This window comes from Cryphonectria parasitica (assembly GCF_011745365.1).
Source record: "Cryphonectria parasitica EP155 unplaced genomic scaffold M406scaffold_5, whole genome shotgun sequence".
Taxonomy (NCBI): Eukaryota; Fungi; Ascomycota; class Sordariomycetes; order Diaporthales; family Cryphonectriaceae; genus Cryphonectria; species Cryphonectria parasitica.
Genome location: NW_024468913.1, coordinates 1,398,110 through 1,416,418, shown reverse-complemented (window position 1 = coordinate 1,416,418; position 18,309 = coordinate 1,398,110). Strand labels below are relative to the sequence as shown.

Below are 18,309 nucleotides of genomic sequence, written 5' to 3'. Positions count from 1 at the left end.
AGATGTGCTCCCGCTCGTATCCTCTGAACTGAAGACCTGACTTGACGCACTGGCCGCATGAAGGCCACTGGGTTTGATCTCACCATTGCATTACTCGAGATTCTGATTACGATGCTCAAAACCTGGAGGCTAGTCCAAAAATTGACCCGGCAAAGGCTCCGTCCTCATAGAATGCATTTCTTCAGCAAAGGCGTATTTCGAATGTAGGTCAGGATTATAGTTCGCTTGTGCAAATTGACAACTAGGTGGCTATGAGTGAATGACGGTTGCATGCATGTCCAATACATAGGCCCGGTCTCGTTGGGTCAACTCGTCCATAAAAGCTGTCCTATGTATCCTGTTGCGGTCAGTGTTAATCCTGGCCATACATATCTATCGCGGCCCTCATCATAACGCCTATCATGATCCAAACCCCGCGTCTGTTGTCGTCTTTTCGACTGTGCCGCATCGTCAAGCATTTCTCACATAACTGTGAACGAGGCTGGAGAAGCTGGTAGGCTCAAGTTTAGCTGCAGTCTCTTTCTCTCTTTCTTGTGTGTCAAGTCTTTGTGGTGTAGGAGCTGAAGGTTTCGAAGCATCCGCAGTAATGGTTGCTGAGATAGAAGTGGAGTTTTGTTTGGCTATGGAATCTGGGAATTCATATTATTCGACCAAAGTAGCGACTTGCTTAGGAAATATATGAATGCATTTGTCTCATCCGTAGACCGAAATCTTGTTGTTCAGAGTGGTGCTTGGGCATAATGACTATGAAGTAGCAAAATATATACTGTAAGCATCTTGTTGAACAGAATCTGCATTACTAGTGTCACAGATGCCCCTCGAGACGACCATGATCAAGCACCCAACTTCGGCTTTGAACGTAATCAAGTCTCACAAGAATTGAAGCAGGCGAGGGTTGATCCTAGTCACTGCGTCTCCCACATCGGGGCCGTTGTAGGACTCGATAAGTAGCAAGTGGCACAGCAGGCGGTGAACAATACGAGCGGCGCCATGCCTCCAATACCGAGAAACTAGACTTGACTAGATCCAGAGAAAACTAGTATGGAAATAAGTAGTAAGAAGTCTGTCCGTCTACAAATCAAACATGATCGATCTGGGCCTCGCGAGTTACAGAAGTCTACATTGGCTAATGTCCTAGTTAGATAGTAATGGCATGTACAGTCAGTAGACAGGCCATTTGCCCGGCCAGGCCCTCTTCATTGACATCCATCAAAAGTACCTAGGGAAGAACCACATGATCAGCATATGTCTCAAATAATACCCATAGTTTTTGAATCAGAAAGTCTCGGAGGAAAGCAACTAAGACCAGAGACGCTATCATCAAGCCGGGTTGGCCGAAAAAGTACGTCCACGGACTTCACCGTCCCAAGCGAAACAGTCAATCCGTCGTCCCACCCCAGGGGGTTGGTGGGGGGTGCCGAGGGAGGTGGGGGCGGCGTACATTCAATCTCGAAGGCACGGCATGCTTTTACAAGACTCATCGGTGGTTTGACATGAATTTGATTTTGTCGGATTGTGTCCGCTCGTCTTGGCTCCTGCGAAGATGATGCTGCGTTGTAATGCGCGAGCAATTCTGCGCATGTTGAGAATGATTTCCTACTGTTTGAAGAGACAATTCACGTGAACATTTTTAATCGCATTTGTACGCAACAATATTTATCTTGACCATACGGTTTGCAATTACATTATAATAATAGCTATACTTTTCGAGCCAGTAGCGGTTCAATTAATGTAGCTACCACGTGCTGCGGTCTTTTCTCCTCGACCCTTAGTATCCCAGAACCAGGCTCTTCAGCTTCTGGAAGTTGGGCGTGCCATAGCCCGTAACAGGATCCCAGCCCTCGGTGGCATTCCACCGGGCGCCCAGGACGATGCCGGACCCGTTGGGCTCGGCGGACCCGGACTGAGTGTTCAGCCCGTTGCAGCCAACCGAGTAGCCCCCGGTAATGTCGGTCAGAACCTCTGGACCGTGGGCATAGATCAGGGGGTTCAGCCAGCCCAGGGTAGACTTGCCGGCGCGGAGGCGGGCATCGTTCAGCAGACCCACGATAGCGGCCCAGACAGGGGCGGCCGCGCTAGTGCCACCGCTGGGGGAGGGTGTACCGTCGTAGATGACCTCGTAATCCGGGGTGACGGAGTGGGCGGAGACGTCAGGGAAACCACGACCAGAGAAGTTGGTGTACGGGCCATAATAAGCGATGGTGGACGCCGAAACCTCGTTGTCGAGGTACTCGGAGACGGCGGCGTCCTGGTACGAGGGGCGGGCAAAGTACTTGCTGAAGCCGCCTGAGCTGCCGTCCCAGGCAACCTCGGGAGTCACATTGACGGTGCCGCCCACAGAGGTCAAGTAGGGGCAGGTCGCGGGGAAGATGGCGTTGAACTCGACTGTCTTGTAGTCAGGGGCAAGACAGCCCGCACCCACGCCAAGATCACCCGACGACTCAAGCACGGTAATGCCCCGCAGACCGAGCTGGCCTATCAGGTTACAGGTGAGAACTGCGTAGTCGTAAGGAACAGACTGTGGGGGAAAAGACGAAGTGTTAGTAGGGAGAGGTTATATTGCCAAGAAAGATAGGCCAAAAAGAGCCAAAAGAGGGTTGCAGTGCCCAAGATTAGGTCTGTGTGAAACTTACATCTTCCTCGTCTCCGTACGAGTTGGAAATGACCTGGGGCAGCGACTCGCTGGGCTGGGACAGCAGGTATCGGTAGTATGGAACGTACGGCTCGTTCTCGTTATCAGCAAGGGTGGGCTGGTCGATGTTCGGAACAAATGGCCTGTACCCATGGATCAGCATGACACAAGAAAGCAGGGGAGGAAGAAAAAAAAAATGGATTCAGCTCAGCCAGGGTCAGCGATGCCAAACCCTCCACTGTGTGCCGCTGGGACTTGTGACTTACGGTGAGCCACCAGTGATGAACTCAACCACGGGCAAGGGGTGGGCAATCCCGACAATGTTTTGAACATCCAGGTTGGCCTCGCCGTACTCGGCAGTCTCGGGGTCCTGGTCGTTGGTTGCATTGGCGATGAGAACGACGGAGAAGTTCTGGGTGGGGATGTCGAAGAACTCCTCAAAGTCGAAGAGGTCAGCGTACAGGGCCGACTCGCCCAGGAAACTGCCGAAGCCGACTTTGCTCCCGGACTTGACAGAGGGGGTGTAATTTCCGACATTGTACAGCTCCTTCAGACAGGCTGGGGTAATGGAGGTCTGGCACGCCGCATCAATGGTGGTGCGGGTCGCCAGGCGCTTGGGCACAGACACCTGGGGCATGGTCCGGGACGGTGACGGGGTGGGGAAGAAGGCTCTCGAGCCTCCAATGTACAGGCCCGGGTCGATGAGCGCAATGTGGTCCTCGACGCTGTCGGGAAGGCTGTAGGAGAGGGTCCGAAGCTTGGTTGTGGCGCCGTTGGTGAACTGCTGGTAGGAGGCGTTCAGGAGCGTGTTAGCGGCGTCGACAGTAGCTACAAAGTCGACAAAGGCGCCGTCGACACTGTAGCCGGTGATGCCATTGCTCTCGAGCCAGGTGGTGACCGAAGAGACGGCATCGTCCGAGGGAGCAAAGTACGAGTTGACCGTGTCCTCGTCCCAGTGCTGACCGTACGAGGCACTGCCCGGCGTGGACACGTCGAGCAGCTGCGACTCGAGCTGGTCAATGTTCTGCATGGTAAGGGCAATGGAGAAGGTCTGCACGCTGTCCTGAGCCAGGCTGTCCACGAGGGACCATCCCTTGGGAGCAGCATTGTAGAGCGAGTAGGTCGCTGCCCGTGCGAGGGGCAGGACACTGACTGCTGCAGCAGCAACAAGAGAAAGACGAAGTCCAAGAGTCTGAGACATGATGAAGGACGTGATCTCTCAGGTTGTTGGTCCCTTGGCCTGGATCCAGCATCATGATCAATCAGTCCGACGAGGAGCGAGCTCGCTCCTCTCTTTATATACCCCATCTGGACCCTCCCTCCTCGTCTTCGTATTCACTTGCCTTCCAACCCCCCCCGGGGGGGTTCATGGCGTCCATGACGATGGTGTAATTTATTGCATGTTATCAACCAGACCAAGCACGTTCTCCTGCTCTTATCGGTTTAACGAACGTGGAGCTAGTCCTTGGCAGAGTATGATCGGAGAGGCACCATGCAACATAAGCCAGGGGTACCGCACGGAACGTTCGACGGTGGCTGTTCCTTTGCTTCTTTCAGATGGGGCGAGCTTCGGGGTTATGCCCATTGCGGCAGGTAGACATGGCGGTCAGGGATTATTTGGGAGATGGGAGGGAAACATTGTGTAGATCCAAGAGCCCTGGGGAAATTGAGCTTCTGGAGTCCGGCCAGGCGATAAACAATTTAAGGTTTAGTGCGATATTGTATTGGGTAGGCATTGGAAGGCGCAACCGCTAGGGTCAACGGCTTTGCACAGAGGACTACTCGTCGTCATCATCATCGTCATCATCGTTAACACCAACAACCACGGTTAATTCAATTCTTTTGTGGTAGACCAGTGATTCATCTTATCGCTATACTACCTTAGTAGAATATAGATAGCAGCTACATCCTGTATAGAAAGTAAACAAAAAAGAAAGAAGAAAAAAGGTGTAGCCCCTGCCACAGTACTACTGTGTACTACTATAGCTCGGGAGCCAGGCACTAGCGTCCAAGCAAGCTTCCAATCACTGACTAATTTCGACCTTATCCGGCTCTGAGAAGCCGAGGCTGGGGTACGGCTTCAGTTTAATAATGATTTTCTTCCTTTGTTCTTCTTCCCCTCTTCAGCACATACGGCCTCGAGGTGGCTCCATGCATGTACTATGTATGATGGCAATACGTAATTGTAATGATATGTATCATTTACAAAAGGTTCTTGATCAGCCTCAGCAGTTCTCTATATGTCACACACCTCCTAACGACTCGTCGGCTCTGTCTTTCTCTTTCTCTCTCTTCCCTCTTAAGGCCGATCGATGATCAATGGGGCTTGCGGCTGAGAGCACTGAAGACCTACCATACATACCGATCTCCAGTCATGCAGTCATGACATGCGTTCCACAATCAGGAAAGCTACTTGAGAAACTAAGATACACCTCTACACACTGATAACAACCCCACCGCAGCCAGCGCAGCAGCGTAAGACCGTGTTGATGCAGTTCCAGAAACCGACTTGTGGATCGTTGCTGCATGCAGTCAGCATCTGTTGAGAGCTGAAATGTATAGGTCCAGTATAAGCCACCTCACGTTGCCAATGACCTGGTTCATTTTAGTCTCTTGGCGTCGGTCACCTAGTCTCTGATTGAATGCCTAGTTTTGGACGTTGCACTTTACCATGCACTGCCAACAGGCAGACGTGGCGGGGTATGAGGGCGATGTACCACTGATCTGACATTCTCCTCATCCTTGGTGCACATGATTATGGTCATGATGAGGCTCGCAAGCTATGGTGAGCCAAAATTTTGTTTCTTTGAATAAATTGTAGGCCAGATGCTGCTTTTCTGTTCCTCTGCTAATTAAGGCATTCATTGATTGTTTAATCGCTTCTTCTTCTGAGTCTTGAATGTGAACCTTGATCCATATATCAACTCCACCACCATGTCTGACACCAACGTCGAAGCACACCAAGATCAGCCATGTGTTGCACCTAGTCACTTCGGAGATAGAAGTAACTCGGTCACGAGCTTCGAAGACGTTGGCCAAGCTGAGGCTACAATCAGAGATATGGTTGTCCTGGACTCTCGCCCCATTGAGAAAAAGCAGGATAAATTCAGTATCCAGGTGCCAGACATTCGATATGTCCTGCAGTACAAAGGTGTCAATGGCAAGATCATCGAGTGTAAGTTCACCTAATCAATCACAATGCCTTTGAACATTGTAGTGATGCAATAAATACTGATGCTTCAGCTCTGAGCTCCTCCAGCTCGGGAGAGTGACAAACCTCTTTATCATGTGGAAGACGCCTCTCAGAATCAGACGGCTGAGAGTACCACTCCGATGCCCATCCTTGAGATCATTACTACGGTTGAGACTATCAAGAAGCGTGGCAACACCGTCGGGACAAAAGGGCGTGCCTCTAGTCTGGACAGCGCAAGCATTGAAAGTGACAGTGACGAGGACAGCTCCGGTGAGGACAGCCTCGACGAGAATGAAAAAGCCTTCAGCTACATCAAGCAAGTTGGCAGAGACCAGTATGTCCCCATTTCAAAATCTCTAATAATTATTATTCATCATCATGAGACACATATAGTATAGTAATGCTAACTCTGTCGCCCCTGACAGCATGGTTGTTAAATCCAAGCACTTGATCGCTGCCTTCAATGCCGTCGTCGGCTCCTACCTAGGCACAAACTTCTTCGGCGACACCGTCACCATCAGGGCACCTTACTGCCCGCTCATCCGCTACCGCTCGGCCTTGTCTCGCTATCGCAGTGCGCAGCCCGCCTGTCATGACGATGAATATGCGGCCACCACAGCCAAACACATCGACGTCCTTCTCGAATACCTGGACAAGGCCTACGGCAACCAGATCCGCGAGGAGGAGGCCCGCCACAAGAGGAGCCCGCCCGTCGCGACCTTTGAATGGCTCTGGTTGGCATTCAAGCCGGGCGAGGTGGTGTATCGCAAGATCCACGACGTCTGGACGGCGTTTGTCATCGGCAACGTCAGCGCCAAACACCGTGCCGACAACGGCAAAGTCAAAGAATACAAGATTGACTGCTGGAACATTCGGTATCGTCAAGAGCGCATGCAGCGCACCTCCAGCACCTTTGAAATCTCTCCTTTCCCCGGCGAGCAGGCCCTGCACACTCTGGCGGGTGTGCCTGCTGCCTTTTTCCCAGAGGATTTGGACCAGCAAGGTGGTCTTACCATGGCCCAGAGACAGATTAAGATGGGTAAGATGTACTGGGAGCTGGTCAAGCGGCCGTCTTATAAGGAATATGACGGGCGACTGGTAGATAGGGACGGTCGACGAGGAGGTCACGTAAGTATTCCTTTTCTTCATTTCATTTTCCTCTAGGGCATATGCCCACTGGTCTGGCAACGACATAAAGTTTTCCACCTCATAACGGCAGCCAAACCCTTTGTCTCAAACTACGCCCTTGCGAGAGAAAGACTGAAATTCTCGCTTCTACACGGGCCGTTCTCTTATCTCTGTGTTATACATCCCTGCTGACAAGTCATTTTACTTCGTTAGCTGGCCGGCCGTGTCATCGTCGACGCCGAGGGCTATGATCGCTTCGCCCACCAAGCGCCTGATCAACGCATGCAACCAGGTCTATTTCCCAACCCAGGTCTGATGATGCCCGCAGGCCAGCCCAAGATTATTCTGCCGCAGTTCGCTCCCCAGTGCACCTGCGACGCATGCACCCGCCAACAGGATCCCAGCCGTGCAAGGACGCCGGGCCCGTTCGCAGACTTTGAAGGGCGCGACCCGCGCAAGCACGAGCCGCCACGAAACGACCTGTACTTTCTCGTCTGCTCGCCCGACATCCCAGCCCTGCTCCTGGCGGACCGCCGCTGGGGCCATGTCCGCGTCGACCGCCTGGCCGAGGTGAAGTGCGACACCGAGGCCTTTGGGAACCTGGTGCTGGACCCAGGCGTCAAGCTCACCGTCAAGGCCCTGATCGGCAAGTTCGCCGCCGCCGACGGCACGGTGTCGCCCTGGCCTCGCGATTTTGTCCGAGGCAAAGGTGAGGGCCGCATCTTCCTCCTCCACGGCAGCCCCGGCGTGGGCAAGACCTGCACGGCCGAGTGCGTCGCTGAGCTTACCCACCGGCCCCTGCTGGCCATCACCAGCGGCGACCTGGCCCACCCGAACGTGGAGCGCAGCCTGGGCTACTTCCTCGCCCTGGGCGAGCGCTACGGCGCGCTGGTGCTGCTGGACGAGGCCGACGTCTACCTCGAGCGCCGCCGTACCCGCGACCTGCGCCGCAACGCCCTCGTCAGCGTCTTCCTGCGCGCCCTCGAGTACTACCGCGGCGTGCTCTTCCTCACCACCAACCGCATCGAGTCCTTCGACCCGGCCTTTACCAGCCGCATCCACGTCGCGCTGCACTACAGGCGCCTGACAAACGAGGACCGGGACCGGATTTGGACCAACAACTTTGATCGCCTCGAGCGGGACAATGCCGGCAAGGTTGTTGTCTCTCGTGGCGCGCGGGACTATGTCTCCAGGCGTGGTGGTGGCGGCGGCGGCGGGGAGGTTAGCGAGCTGAAGTTGAATGGTAGGGAGATCCGCAATGCGCTGCAGACGGCTGTGGCGCTTGCCGAGACCGACGCGGCGGAGGAAGGTGTTGAGGAGATTCACATTGCAGAGAAGCACTTGCGCCAGGTCGTCAAGATGAGCAGGGGTTTCAAGGAGTTTCTGCTGAAGAGGAGGGGTTATGATGATGAGGAGGAGGAAGACGAGGAAGATGAATATGGGGAGGGGGCTGGAGCGGGCAGGGATAGTGACGAGGAGAGGCGTGGACCACCTGACATGGGCTGGGGGTTTGATACCCTGTGAAAGGCGCTGAAGGATGACATCTGTCCCAAACTGGTGGTGATGGTGGTAATGCCCACGATTTATACACAAAAGGCATGCTTGGTAACGCAGGATCATATTTGGATAGCGAACAGGAGTCGGAACAAATGAATTGTCATGAACTCCCAAGGGAAGACTTAAGTTGATGTAAGAATTCGCGTATTTTCGTCTATGGAGTAGGTGACGGTTGCGATTTCTTGCCCAACTGTTCTTATACATTTCGTGGTCCTACCTATGTTTCCAAGTCGGCTCTCCGAGAGCCAATACCAACTCTATTCAGTACCTGGGCGTCTTCGTATCTAAGGTGTCTCTTCATGTCTTCTGAGCGACGACGTGTTTGTTTTGCTGGTTTCTGTATGGTTGAATATGGCCGTCGATGTTCTGTTCTGTCTGTGTCGGAGGAAACACTCTCGTACTGTATGCATCCCACCACTCACTTGTGCCCATCGGGCTGCGGAATTTAACCCTCAGCCTCAACCTCGTATGCATTCGACTTGTGCTTGGGCTCGAACTTGAAGCCGCCCGGCGCGGGACCCAGGAACATCTCGCTGTTATCACAACAAAAGTCAGCCGTTCGTCCTCATTTTTCCTCTTTCGCTCTTGAATCTACAACATTCTCTTTCATCTGATGTGAACTTTCATCTGTTTTGCTTACCTGATCTTGATCCAGTCTTTGTAGTTGTTACTTGCAAGGAGGGTTTCGAGGTCATCTCGCCCCCGGTACGCAGGCGGACGGTCGTTGATTTTGGGCGGGAGGTGCTCGAGCACGCCGATGGGGACATAACGGTGGGTGAAGCTGAGGTACTCGAGCAGGAACTTGCGCGTCGCACCGATGCCCATCTCATCGCTGCCCCAGCACTCGATGCCGTAGCGGGCAAACTTTTCCACATACGACAGGCGCTCGCTGGCCGACTTGTCCAGGTACTGGCCCTTCTCGATCTCCTCAAAGATCCAGGGCTTGATCAGCGCGCCGCGGGCGATCATGACCGTGTCCACACGGGCGTTGTCGACGTGGTCGAAGTAGTCCACGTGCGAATAGCAGTCGCCGTTGCCGATGAAGAACATCTTCTCGCCGTTTGCTAACGTGCTGGCGTCGGGCTCACGGACGGTATCTGTGCGCGCGGCCTTCTCCTCCTTGTACTGCTGGATCATGGCCGCGCAGTTGGCAATGTAGTTCCAGTCCGCAGCAGAGCGGTAGCGCTGCTGGCGGGACCGGCCGTGCAGGGTGATGGCCGCGCAGCCGGGGGCGCCGAGCGCACTGCTGGCGTCAGATTCACCAAATGCGAGCCGCTCGATGGTCTTTTGTGCCGTCGGCTTGCCGTCCTTGACACCCAGTCGCAGCTTGCATGTGATGGGCACCTCGCCCGAGACGGCGTTCATGCCGCGAATCATGCGCTCCAGCTTGGCGGGCGCGTCGAGGAGTGCCGAGCCCGCGCCCTGTTTGAAGACCATGTCGATGGGGCAGCCGCAGTTGAGGTCGACGAGCCGGAGGTGGGGGAGAGACTCGGCGAGGGCCTGCGTGGTCTTGAGGGCAACCCATGGCTGGTTGGCGGCGATCTGTGCGGCAAACTTGAGGTCTCGCGCGTTGTCATAGCCAGGGGGCGCGGCGCTGGGGTTTTCGAACCGTGGGGGTCTGGCTTCAGACTCGTGGGCCTTCAGCAGTGCCCATTCGTGCTTTTGCCCTTGCAGGGTGTGCAGGCCAACCGCCATCTCCGAGTACGTCAGCCCCGCCCCGAGCTCGACACACAGCCGGCGGAAGGGCAGATTGCCCTGGGTGGTGAGTGGTGCGAGTACTGGGGTCTCACGGCCAAAGTAGACCCGTCGCTTTTCCGATGGCTTGAAAGGTGGCTCAATAAACTCGGCACGATATTCTTGGACCTTTTGGTCTTGTGTTTTCCCTCCTCCGTCCTCCTGCTTGGTGTTGAAGACTTTGCGCATGAGGCCGGTATCCTTCTCCAGCCAATCCACATACGCCTGCGATTTTGAGAAGTCGTATCTCTTTCTGGACAGCTCGATTTTTCTCTGGGTCGGCACGTTGTTGACGACACCAGGAAAACCGTCCTCCTCGCCCATGGTCGCCTTCTTGCGCTCAGCATCCTTGATCAATACCAGCTCCTTTGGGCCATCTGGATGTGTTAGCTCTGTCGAGTGGGACCTGACAAACAGACACTTCCACCCCATCGGGCAGTCTCCAGACACCTCAAAAAGTGGGCACTTCCCGTCAAGCACCTCAAGGTCAGGCCGCCGGCCCTCTGCAAGGTACTCGCGCAGGTTGTGATGAAGATTACAGCGGCGGCCATCCTGGTCGAACTTGCACTCGCGGGGAGAGTTCTCGTTGGTGAAGGCACGCGAGTGACATAGGCCCTTGACGTCTTGGGAGCGGCCAAAGTCACGCTTCTCGTTGACTCCACGCTGCTTCTTTTGCTTCTTGCTGCCTCTCTCGTTGCCAGTATCCCGACCACGATCTCGAGGGTCGGTCGTCTTGGCCTCTGCAGCATCATCGTCGACCTCGCCGTCTCCCTCCACCACACGGTTGGCAGCCTTGATCAGATACCTTTAGGCCCGAGTCAGCAAGGTTTTTTGGGTCGCATATCAGCTTCCTGCCCGAATCTGGAAACCAACTCACTCTTGCTTGACGGGGGCTGTGCCCTTGGGCAGGGCATTCGCCGTCGCATCACCATCCTCGCCGTTGAGTTCGGAAGTTACCTTGGGCTCAGTCGCCTGAGGTTTGTCTGTATTGATTGGGCCACTCTGCTCACCATCCTGGGTGTCCGTCTTCACCCTCTTGGATTCAGAATTGCTCTCATCGTCAAGGTGGCGCTTGTGGCTGTGCTGATCACCGTTGGTCTTTTCCATACTGAGCTGAGTGATGTGTGGGTAGCTGAAAGGATTCTGGAAGAAATAGTATCGTAAGGTTAAGCTGGTCTTGCAGCTTCTGCTCTGTCACGAGTGTTCCGTTTGTTTCTTCTTTTCTTTTTCCTCTGCTGTTCTGGTCCGTTGAGCTTTGTCAAAATCTCTCTATTCTGAGCCAGTGTGGAACAGAATTTCGCTGGATGAAGTTTTTGAGATGCCTGCCCCCCTGTACGATTGGAGGTACCTACCTACTGTAGTGCCATAATTTAGTGTGTACAGTACTGTGGTACCGTTCCTTCTCCTGCAGCAGCTGGGGGCGCATCTGCATGTTGACTGCTGCAGAAGACCACCCCGCAGCCGCTGTGGGGCCCAGGGTTGTCCTGCTGTCCCGACTGCTGAAGCCGAGAGAGGGCGCTAGAGGAGAGGGATCAGGGCCTGCAGCTGTGGATCTCCAGATACCATAGTGTCAAACAGTAGTACGCTATTGTAGCACGCTAGGCTTGCGAGCGAGGCTGATGGGGACCATCGGATTGATGATCTGCATGTCAATCCAAGTTGACCAACGATCTTGAGCGACATGGCGTCAGAGAGGGGAGAGGACGGGGCGGAGGGGTTCCCTTCAAGATCTGACAGAGAAGGAGAGAAAGAGGAAGATGTGCGTGATCTGCCTCGCCATGTATATTTCTGGTCATACATGAGCGCTCGGTCCCTTCAACATCTCCTTGGCTGCAAAGTTGGACCACGAGCTAGGAAACTGTAATTCATTCTCCAATCAAATAATTTCCCAGGATTGGGTGTCTGTCTTGTCTCTATTGCCTCTCCTACGGTAAGGTAGCTCTTGGAAGCACCTCTAACAAAGAGTGTCGCAGTGGGAGTTTCCTTGGGGAGAAGATGGCTACTTTTTTTTTCTTCTTTCTTTTTCAGAAGTTGTCTTTGGTGGAATAGGGACGAAAAGAGAGGTCGAGGTAAGGTTCTGACGCTTCCTACTATGGTACTACTACGGTAGCATGCACTTACATAGTATGGATGTTACGTGGGACCTTTGCGTGCTACGGGTATACCATTACTGCCATAGTACTACTGTACTGCTACCCAAAGTATGCCGAGCTACTGTAGATCCAGGGAAAACGCATTGGGCGTTCCTGGGCCCGGCTATCAGGGGTCGGCCCATGCCCAGGGCCCATCCTGCTGACCAGTGTAGAAGGCCTAGTTTGAAGTGAGCGAGTGTGAGGTGCAATCCAACTGCGCGTTCCCTTCTCAACCCTGCCCTGCTTCGACTTCATGCAACTCAACTCTCTCTTTCTCTATCACTCCCGCGCAAGCTGGCACGCCCTGGGGCCCCTTCTCCTCCTGCTCCTCCTCCTCCTCTTTCCGCATCCGCCCTTTCCTCGCCACCTCTACTACCATCAGCGCCAGCACAACCGTCATCCCCTTCTCCTCCTTTCATTCTCTCTGCCGACAGCTCCCTACTCCTGGCGATAGGACCTTCTGCAGCAACCCTTCGCCCCGGTGCTTAATGAAGTCTAGGCCTGTCCTGATCCACCATGGCTGACCAGACAGCCAAGACCAGAGATTTCATCGATAGGGACGCCTCACCACTGACTACCAAGACGATCCGCTCTCAGAAGATCTCCATACCTTCGCCTACAGACCCTACGTCTGCAGCAGCCGTCTCGTTCTCCAGAGACATTGCTACCGAGTCGATACCTCCCGTACCACGAAGTCACACCCCCGGTCGCCTCGCATCCAGGAGCTCGACTTCGAGACGAAAACCCTCCACATCCGACCTGTCCATCAGGCAGAGGGCAGCATCGGCTGTGGCCAACAACAATAATAACCCTCCTCCTCATTCTTCCTCCTCGCAGACGAGTTCCCCCAAGGGCGCTCCGCCCGTGAGCGCCAGGCATGCAAACGTACGAGAGAACGGCGAACTGGGTGCGGACGCTTCTCACAGGCCCGCTTCGTCATCAGGGCAGGATAGGGATGGGCCCGGTGGCCGCCGGCCTCCAGCACTACGATCGACCTCGGCCATAGCGGGCAAACCTGGCACCGTGCCCGGTGGGCCAGCAGTCATCTCGAGTAGCAACAGCGCCAACGGCACGAGCGGCAACAGCAGCAGTAATACCAAGCCCACAAGCACATCCTCCTCCTCTACGACTACCACCACGACCACCAACAACAATACCACTACCGTTGCCGCAGCACACCGTTCCTCTGCCGGCCGATCCACAAAGCGCTCCTCTGCCACCGCCTCCTCCGCCTACACGCCCTTCCCGCCGCTCGCCTCTCCCAATTCCGGACCTGACGTGGCTCCTGCGCCATCATCAGGCATGTACTGGTCGCGGGCGCTCGTGTCGGGCCAGGGTCACCCCTCGCTTCGTGCCCACACCTCCACCATCATCGGCTCTAACGTCTATGTGTTTGGCGGCTGTGACAGCCGGTCCTGCTTCAACGACCTGTATGTCCTCGACGCCGACGCCTTTCACTGGTCACGGCCCTACGTGTCTGGCGAGATCCCCGTGCCCCTGCGCGCCATGACATGCACGGCGGTCGGCAAGAAGCTGGTCATCTTTGGTGGCGGCGACGGGCCTGCCTACTACAATGACGTCTACGTGCTGGACACGGTCAATTTCCGCTGGACCCGGCCGCGTATTGTCGGCGACCGCGTCCCTTCTAAGAGGAGAGCCCACACGGCGTGTCTTTACAAGAACGGCATCTACGTTTTTGGCGGTGGGGATGGGGTGCGGGCGCTGAACGACGTCTGGCGGCTGGATGTGAGCGACCTGACCAAAATGAGCTGGAAGCTCATCTCCAGCCCGACTGAGGGCAACCCAACACCGTCCCCCAGCAGGACCGCTGCTGCGTCTGGCGGTACCACGACGGCCGGCATCGGGAGCGGTAAAGATCTGCGGCCCAAGGCGAGGGGGTACCATACGGCTAACATTGTCGACGGGAAGCTCATCATCTTTGGCGGCTCCGACGGCGGCGAGTGCTTCAACGACGTGTGGGTCTACGACATTGAAACCCACGTCTGGAAGGCGGCGCCCGTGTCCGGGACATTCCGGCGGCTGTCCCATACGGCGACCATTGTTGGGTCTTATCTCTTTGTCATTGGCGGTCACGACGGCAGCGAATACTCCAACGACGTCCTGCTTCTCAACCTGGTCCAGATGACCTGGGACAAGCGCAAGGCCTACGGCATCCCGCCGAGCGGGAGGGGCTATCACGGCACCGTCCTGCACGACAGCCGCCTGCTGACCATAGGCGGCTTTGACGGTGGCGAGGTCTTTGGCGACGTCTGGGTGTTGGAGATGGCAGTGCACGCCTACTACTCGCAGATCAGCCATTTCCAAATCGACGTCTAAGGGGGTGGTTTCTTCGCCTGAAGGCTGGTAGTATGGATGGAGAAAAGAAAGGATGGAAGGAGAGAGGGAGAGAGATATAGAGAAGGAGGACTAACCATAACGACTTGATGGACTGTGACAAGCGATGCTGAGCGCATATTGCTGTTGATACCCGCTCCCTTGCTTTGTACCATGTTAACGTGTTACTACGGTCCGGAGATATCTTGTTTTATATATATGTTGTGTACGACTGTATAGTACGGCGCTAGACGGCGTTGATGTGAAAACTAGGGCAGCGGAGGTCAAGAGAAAGGCGAGAGAAAGGGAAAGGGGGGTTGAATATAAAGGGCACGGGTTTCCTCTGGCTTAGAAGAGAATTTTATTATGAACGTATGATCTATCTAGCACTGTATCATCATAAAATCTCCCTCTTCTTTTTCATATGCTTCTCTAGTCTTTTATTTCGTGATAAAATGATCCAAATCCCTTCATTTTCCTCTCCAGTGCAGCCTATAGATTAAACACCGCCGCCGTCTCCCTAAGAACTGGATATACGCTTGCCACGTGCAAAGACAAAAAGCCGCCAATCCTGACGCCTAACGCAGGAAGAAGAAGAAAGATAAAAAGGCCGCTCCAGACTTTATTTCTCCCCCTCTCTTTTTTATTTTGTTCTGGAACCAAACCCAATGCCACGTTCTATATGCCGTTTGCTGGTGCAGAGAAGAAAACAGGGTGAGAGACCAAGAAATTCAAATGACGCCTCAGTCATGCATGGAATATATATATTGACTCCATCCACTCAGCCATCTAGTTCGAGGTTTCGGCGGCAGTAGCCTCGGCGGGCTTGCTCTCCTTTGGCTGAGTAGCAGTATGCTCTTGCTTTTGCTTCTTGAGGCGGCGCTCTTCAGCGGCGACCATGTCTATAATTTGTGACAAAACAAAGAGGGTTAGCCAATTGTTCACATTTCGTTGATATTCTGGAGGGTTTCTTTTTTTTTTTTTTTTTTTTTTTCTGGGGACAAGTTTGAATTCAAAATCAGTCCTTACCTTTCCAGAGATCCTGTCCCTCGTACTCCTCCTTGTGGACCTTCTTCTCGATCAGGTGCTCGTGCTTGGGATCGTCAGGGTCCACGACAAGCACAGTCTCCCAGCGGCCCTTGCCGCTCCGTGCATCGCTGGTCTCGAAGGCGGCGGTAGCGATGAGCACGGCCAGCGTGAGGCCCTGCGCATAGACACGGGCCTGTACGAGCTTCTGGGCGGTGCTGAGGTAGCGATTCCGCCCGACGATGGTGAGGGCGAGGCCCATGGCGGCGATCCACGAGACGGTGACGATGGTGCAGCGGTTCTCGCGCCCCCACTCCATGAAGCGCTTCGTCTCGCTGGCCTCGCTGTGGCGGGCGGCCTCGAGGGCGCGCTGGGTCTCATCCTTGTAGAAGTTCATGGGGTCCTTGGCCCTCTGGAAGGCGACCGAGTAGCGCTCGGCGGTGGTGATGGCACCAAAGGTCGCGGCCGAGGAGACGAGGAAGGTCCGGAAGGGGACGGTTAGGCTGCGGAAGGCGGCGTAGCGGCGGGAGGCGAGGACGACACCTGCGAGGCCGGCGCCGAGGCCGATGGAGCCGCCTATTGCGCCGCCCTTAAGGACTTGGCTGTAGTGGGCTTGTTCTTCTTCTTTGCTGATGACCTTCATGATGGGCGGTTCTTTTGGTCCTTTGCTCTTTCTTCGGGAGAGGGGATAGAAAGACAGAGAGAGGTGGTTGTTTGATCGGTTCGGGTGTTGTTGAAGACTGTGTCGCCTGTGTGGTTCTTCTAACCTGATCCCGACTTTATGATGTGTGTGCGTAGAGGAGTAGTAGTGGTTGTAGCCGAAGAAGTAGAGCCGTGCTACGTTCTACAAATTTGGTTATGATTAATGATTGCCTTCACCAATTACTGCCAATCGAGCGCATCGATATGATCGTCTGATGGTGTGCAGGAGTGGGATGGACTGACATTCGCAGGATGATCGTCGAGGTTGAGAAGGCGACTGACTCTAAATAAGGGATGAACTTTATTATGGTATCCCGAATCATGCGGTATTGTTTTGTTGAAAAGGAGTTTGCGCGGCGGAGTGAAGATGTCATGCCACTTCTCGCGACCTGCAGAAATCCTCCTGGTACCCCCGACAAGGACCGAACCAAAACCGTGACGTAGACGGAAATAAGCTGCAAAAGAAGTCTGTGCTGCTACACTAAAAGAGACCAGATGCCGCTTGCTAACTCACTGCCACTGAAATTCAAATCCCGAGTTTGGGCCGCCACCCAGTTCTTTTTTCCCCTCCTGCCATTCTACTGACAAACGTCGGCTTTTGAGGGTTTGCTTACAAGATGGTGAGAGGCTCGGCCACTCTGGTGTATTATTACCATCCGTCACCCCTCTGAACAAACCATGAAGCCTTCCGTCCTGTTTTCGTGCTTTGTATCGCCGGAGGCTTTTCGGTGTCTGCGGCGCGCATTTGACGTCTCATATAATCAATCCAACGATAATTCTTCGGATTTTGAACACCCTTCGGTGGTCTCAGCCTCTTGTTTATCTCTTTCCTTCTCGTCTCCTATCTTTCTCTTCTCTGTTTGTAAGCTGCTTCCTTCTATGTCGCGCATCTCGATGTTCAACTACACTCAACGCTGAAGTAATATCTAGGGTGAGGAAGGTGTCCCTGCATCGCATCGAAGGCCATCAACGTCCATCGTCAAGGACCTCAACTACTAGGACCTATGAGCGACGAGAACCTAGTAGACTGCATGCATGCACATCAGTCAAAACACCACTCTTTGACGTCTTGAAGTTACAACACGTTGCCGAATCCAAGTGAGACCTCGTGAAGATCCATGATGTAAAGAGAGGTTCTGCCAGGAAGGCATTGCCAGGCAGCCAGTCGGATAACGCACCCGAAGAAGCACCAAAGTTGAAGGCGGCCAACTTAATGTCATGCTTGCCTACCAACCTCCCAGACAAGACGCAAACCCTCCCACGACCTCCCGTTCGCTGCCTCCGGACATTGCACGGTAGTCGGTCTCAGGGCTGCCCGGATCCGGGAATGCGCAGGGCACACGCCGTTTGCAATCTCAAGTTCCGGACCAGATCCTCCACCTCTGTGTATGTGTGTGTTAGGACCGATGAACTACTTTCTCCACTGCTGCAGTGCAACCACAGGACATTGTCACAGCGGGTTGAAGCGGTCAGATTAGATCTGCCTTTCTGCCCAATCCGAGGGCCGCTCCAGGGGTCCGTTGTGTGTGTGTCGCGTGTGAAAAGCATGCATTGTTACTACTTTTTTTTTTCTTCCTCCGGGGAAATTTGCGCCTACAGCGGCCTGCGCGGGTATACAAAAACAAATATACCAAACCCAAAAAATAAAAAGACGTCTTGACTGATCTGGATTTGCATTGGTATTACTGTTGTCGAAGAAGCCGTGCAACCACACGCTCCTTAGCCCAAGAAATTATTGCTTTTGGAATGCGTACCATCTCCAAAAGGCAGATCAGACCACTAGGTCCTTGCTTATAATGGCTTTGGAGAATGCTCGCGCTCTGTTGATTGAGCGAAGAGGAAAAACGAACGAAAGACGGCGAAAAGAAAGA

General features: G+C 54.3%; 5 protein-coding genes across 5 annotated transcripts; 2 read left to right on the top strand and 3 right to left on the bottom strand.

Moving 5' to 3' along the window:
- Positions 1–1,768: 1,768 nt before the first annotated feature.
- M406DRAFT_91507 (uncharacterized protein) lies at positions 1,769–3,866 on the bottom strand (the record flags this gene model as incomplete). Its single annotated transcript, XM_040926204.1, has 3 exons — positions 2,899–3,866; positions 2,634–2,775; positions 1,769–2,518 (listed from the first exon to the last, which is right to left on the bottom strand). The coding sequence occupies exons 1-3, from the start codon at positions 3,831–3,833 to the stop codon at positions 1,769–1,771; spliced, it is 1,827 nt and encodes a 608-aa protein (XP_040775415.1). The 5' UTR covers positions 3,834–3,866.
- Positions 3,867–6,251: 2,385 nt separating this feature from the next.
- M406DRAFT_259378 (P-loop containing nucleoside triphosphate hydrolase protein) lies at positions 6,252–8,477 on the top strand (the record flags this gene model as incomplete). Its single annotated transcript, XM_040917290.1, has 2 exons — positions 6,252–6,953; positions 7,167–8,477. The coding sequence occupies 2 exons, from the start codon at positions 6,252–6,254 to the stop codon at positions 8,475–8,477; spliced, it is 2,013 nt and encodes a 670-aa protein (XP_040775414.1).
- A 478-nt stretch (positions 8,478–8,955) lies between these two features.
- Positions 8,956–11,351, bottom strand: M406DRAFT_340053 (putative tRNA dihydrouridine synthase; the record flags this gene model as incomplete). The annotated part of the gene is made up of 3 exons (XM_040921519.1): positions 8,956–9,043; positions 9,151–11,049; positions 11,122–11,351. The coding sequence occupies 3 exons, from the start codon at positions 11,349–11,351 to the stop codon at positions 8,956–8,958; spliced, it is 2,217 nt and encodes a 738-aa protein (XP_040775413.1).
- Positions 11,352–12,955: 1,604 nt separating this feature from the next.
- M406DRAFT_277956 (uncharacterized protein) lies at positions 12,956–15,109 on the top strand. Its single transcript, XM_040918334.1, has 3 exons — positions 12,956–13,427; positions 13,551–14,211; positions 14,245–15,109. Exons 2-3 carry the CDS (start codon positions 13,679–13,681, stop codon positions 14,711–14,713), a joined length of 1,002 nt encoding a protein of 333 aa, XP_040775412.1. The 5' UTR covers positions 12,956–13,427; positions 13,551–13,678; the 3' UTR covers positions 14,714–15,109.
- Positions 15,110–15,499: 390 nt separating this feature from the next.
- Positions 15,500–16,379, bottom strand: M406DRAFT_340051 (uncharacterized protein; the record flags this gene model as incomplete). Its single annotated transcript, XM_040921518.1, has 2 exons — positions 15,500–15,612; positions 15,740–16,379. 2 exons carry the CDS (start codon positions 16,377–16,379, stop codon positions 15,500–15,502), a joined length of 753 nt encoding a protein of 250 aa, XP_040775411.1.
- Positions 16,380–18,309: the final 1,930 nt, after the last annotated feature.